Source organism: Primulina eburnea, chromosome 13 (assembly GCF_022965805.1).
Source record: "Primulina eburnea isolate SZY01 chromosome 13, ASM2296580v1, whole genome shotgun sequence".
Lineage (NCBI taxonomy): Eukaryota > Viridiplantae > Streptophyta > Magnoliopsida > Lamiales > Gesneriaceae > Primulina > Primulina eburnea.
Window position 1 is genome coordinate 10,691,979 of NC_133113.1, and position 3,212 is coordinate 10,695,190.

Genomic DNA, 3,212 nt, shown 5'->3' on the forward strand with positions numbered 1-3,212 from the left:
ACGAAATGACACGATGTCATGTAAGGTTAATGCTCAGTTGACGGGTGAGAGTGTCGCTGATGTCCCCGCCTCCTAGTACCATTGTAATACGTATGATTGATCAATCGACAAATAGCTGATATGAAAGTCATAATTAATGATCTGAATTCATATAAGGGGAAAACGTATATGTATAAAATGAAAGAAAATGTTTAAGTTTATGAATATTCATGAAAAAAATATCTTTATTAAAAGTATTTTCACTCTTGCATGTAGATGTATACGTATTACTTGTCACTATGGTTAAGGCTTGCTGAGTTAATAAACTCACTAGGTGTAAATGATGCAGGTGAGGATTTTTATGTTGAGAGACAGAAGAGTTGAATGACTGAACTGACTGGGCGGATGGTGCAGTAACCCGAGGACCTATGCATTGCTAGTTTTTCCGCAAAGTTATAATTTTACATTACTTTAAAGATTTTGATGATGGAAGTAAAGAGTGGTATTTGAGAGGGTTATGGCATTATGCTTACATATTGTATAGTCAATAATGTACGTATATGCGTGTGTGTATATATATATATAGACCGTCTCTACCATAAAGTTGCAACCAACAATCAGATTATCTGACTTGCTATCACCATTCTACAATGGCGGTGTCTCTCTCCAGAATGGTTCTCGCCTTATCAAACCCCCTTCTCCAGGCCCCGAGACAGCCCGATTACATTCTGAAACAAAATCCCGCGGACCTGGAAACTCGTATCAAACTTTCAGCAACGAGGCCGTTGAGGCCTGCTAGAGCCATATCCATGGACTCTCTAGCATCATCCAGTACTGCAACCGGGCTTCAAAAAGAACTAGGATCAGAGGCCGAAACGGATGCTAAGGATACGAGGACAATCGCCGATTCCTGGCGTCAATTACAAGGTGAAAATAACTGGGACGGGTTGCTCGACCCGATGGACCCATTGCTGCGGCACGAGCTGCTCAAATACGGAAGCAAGGTCCAAGCTTGCTACGACTCTTTCGAGTTCGACCCAACTTCGAAATATTTCGGCAGCTCCAGGTACTCCAAGCGTGAGCTTTACAAAACTCTTGGCATGGCGGAAATTGGCTACGACATAACCCGATACCTCTACGTCACATCCAACGTGAAATTGCCCAAATTTTTCTTGAAAACAAGATTTCCTAGAGTCTGGAGTACGGATGCTTCTTGGATGGGCTATATTACTGTTTCGAACGACAAAATGACGAAGAAGCTAGGGAGACGGGACGTGTGTATCGTCTGGCGGGGCACTATCACTAGACTGGAATGGCTTGCCGACCTGTCGAATTACTTGAAACCGCTATCTTCTGAAATGCCATGTCCCGACCCTTTAGTGAGAGTCGAAGCAGGTTTTCTCACTATCTACACCGATGCAAAAAAGAACTGCCAGTACTGTGACATCTCCGTCAGGGAACAGGTTCTCGCCGAAATCTACAAGCTGGTTAACGAAACGTACCCTGACGAAGAGCTTAGCATCACCGTAGTAGGGCACAGCTTGGGCTCGGCGCTGGCATTGTTAACCGCATACGACGTCGCGGAGACAGTAATAACTAGACGTAAAAATGACAACAGGAAGATACCGGTGACGGCGTTTACCTTCGCCGGGCCGCGCGTTGGGAACAACAGATTCAAGCAGAGGGTGGAACAATTGGGGGTCAAAGTGCTGCGGATTGTCAATGTTCATGATATCGTACCCAATTCTCCAGGCTTCTTGTTCAATGAGAATACGCCCCCTGCCATTATGAATGTCGTGGAGCATTTTCCGTGGGGTGTTTATACGCATATGGGAGTGGAGCTGGAGCTGGATCACAAGAATTCTCCATTCTTGAGGCCTGACGGGGACGTGGCTTGTGCCCATAACCTGGAAGGTTACCTCCACGTTCTCAATGGGTTAGTCCAGCTCCAATTGCAAGATCTCAATCTATCATTTAATTTTCTAATCGAAGATACATACACTCACAATTTGTTGTATATGCAGGTACCACGGTAAGGGCAAGAAATTTGAGCCGGCAATGGACAGGGATCCAGCATTAGTGAACAAATCCAGCGATTTCTTGAAAGATGAACTTGAAGTCATGATAAACTGGATGCAGAATCACAACAAGGGAATGGTGTTGAAGAACGGGCGTTATGTGCAGGTTGAACGTAGCATGGAGGATCACATTACTGAAAATAACCATTTTCACATCCAACAGATACGCACCCACGGACCATAATTTATGTCAGAATATAAAAAAAAATTCGATGCGCTTGAGCATCCATGTCGACTTTTGCGTTCAGAATGGCCATATGTGCACGCAGGTTGTATATATTTCATTTATGAGTGTAAGTCGGGATTAAGAATACTTATTTTGATTATATTTAATATAACTAATAAATAATTATTCTACTCCTGAAAATATAAAAGCTATAGGGAAGTCCCGAAAGGATATATATGGATACTATTTTGGTTTTAAATTTAATGATGGAGGGTGAATTTCTTTTAATACTCGCACAAAAATATTATTCTGTTGTGAAAAAGTAAAAATTTATGGTAAAAAGTAAAAATCTCAAACTCTCAAAATTTACAAAACTACACACTTTATAATATTTTTCTCTCTACTCAATTGTTATTTTCTTCACAAATGAGAGATCTATTTATAGAGTTTCATTACACATAATCCAAAAAATAAAATACATCATTACCTACATCATCACACACAAATTTCTAACTTTACAACTCTTATTTTCAACATTCAAATATTCAACTATTACTTTTCAATATTCAAATCATTTATTTTCAACACTTCTCCTTGTGATGATGATCATGATACGATGATGTCTTCATTACGTGTTTTGTACTGCCTCGTTAAAAACCTTACTTGGAAAAACCCATTGGGATAAAAACCATAGTAATGGAAAAAGAGTGCAGTCACGTAAACTCCCCCTGATGTTGACATGAACAATTCTTCACAAATTTCGTAGATTGCGCATCCCAATATTATATATGTGCTTTCTGAATATTGACGTAGGAAGTGCCTTTGTGAAGAGATCTGATAAGTTTTCACTTGATTGAATTTGACGAACATCAATACATTTATTCTTCTCAAGCTCTTTGGTGAATGCGAAGAACTTAGGAGGAATATGTTTAGTTCTGTCGCTTTTTATGTATCCTTCTTTCATTTGAGCAACACATGCAGCATTATCT

General features: G+C 40.2%; 1 protein-coding gene across 1 annotated transcript; it reads left to right on the forward strand.

The window, feature by feature from the left end:
- Nucleotides 1-567: 567 nt before the first annotated feature.
- Nucleotides 568-2,414, forward strand: LOC140808956 (phospholipase A1-Igamma2, chloroplastic-like). Its single transcript, XM_073166353.1, has 2 exons — nt 568-1,915; nt 2,004-2,414. Exons 1-2 carry the CDS (start codon nt 630-632, stop codon nt 2,239-2,241), a joined length of 1,524 nt encoding a protein of 507 aa, XP_073022454.1. The 5' UTR covers nt 568-629; the 3' UTR covers nt 2,242-2,414.
- Nucleotides 2,415-3,212: the final 798 nt, after the last annotated feature.

Coding starts and splice junctions, on each gene's coding strand:
- LOC140808956 (XM_073166353.1), top strand. CDS start 630: ATGGCGGTGTCTCTCTCCAGAATGGTTCTCGCCTTATCAAACCCCCTT. Junction 1,916..2,003: donor TACCTCCACGTTCTCAATGG/GTTAGTCCAGCT, acceptor TTGTATATGCAG/GTACCACGGTAAGGGCAAGA.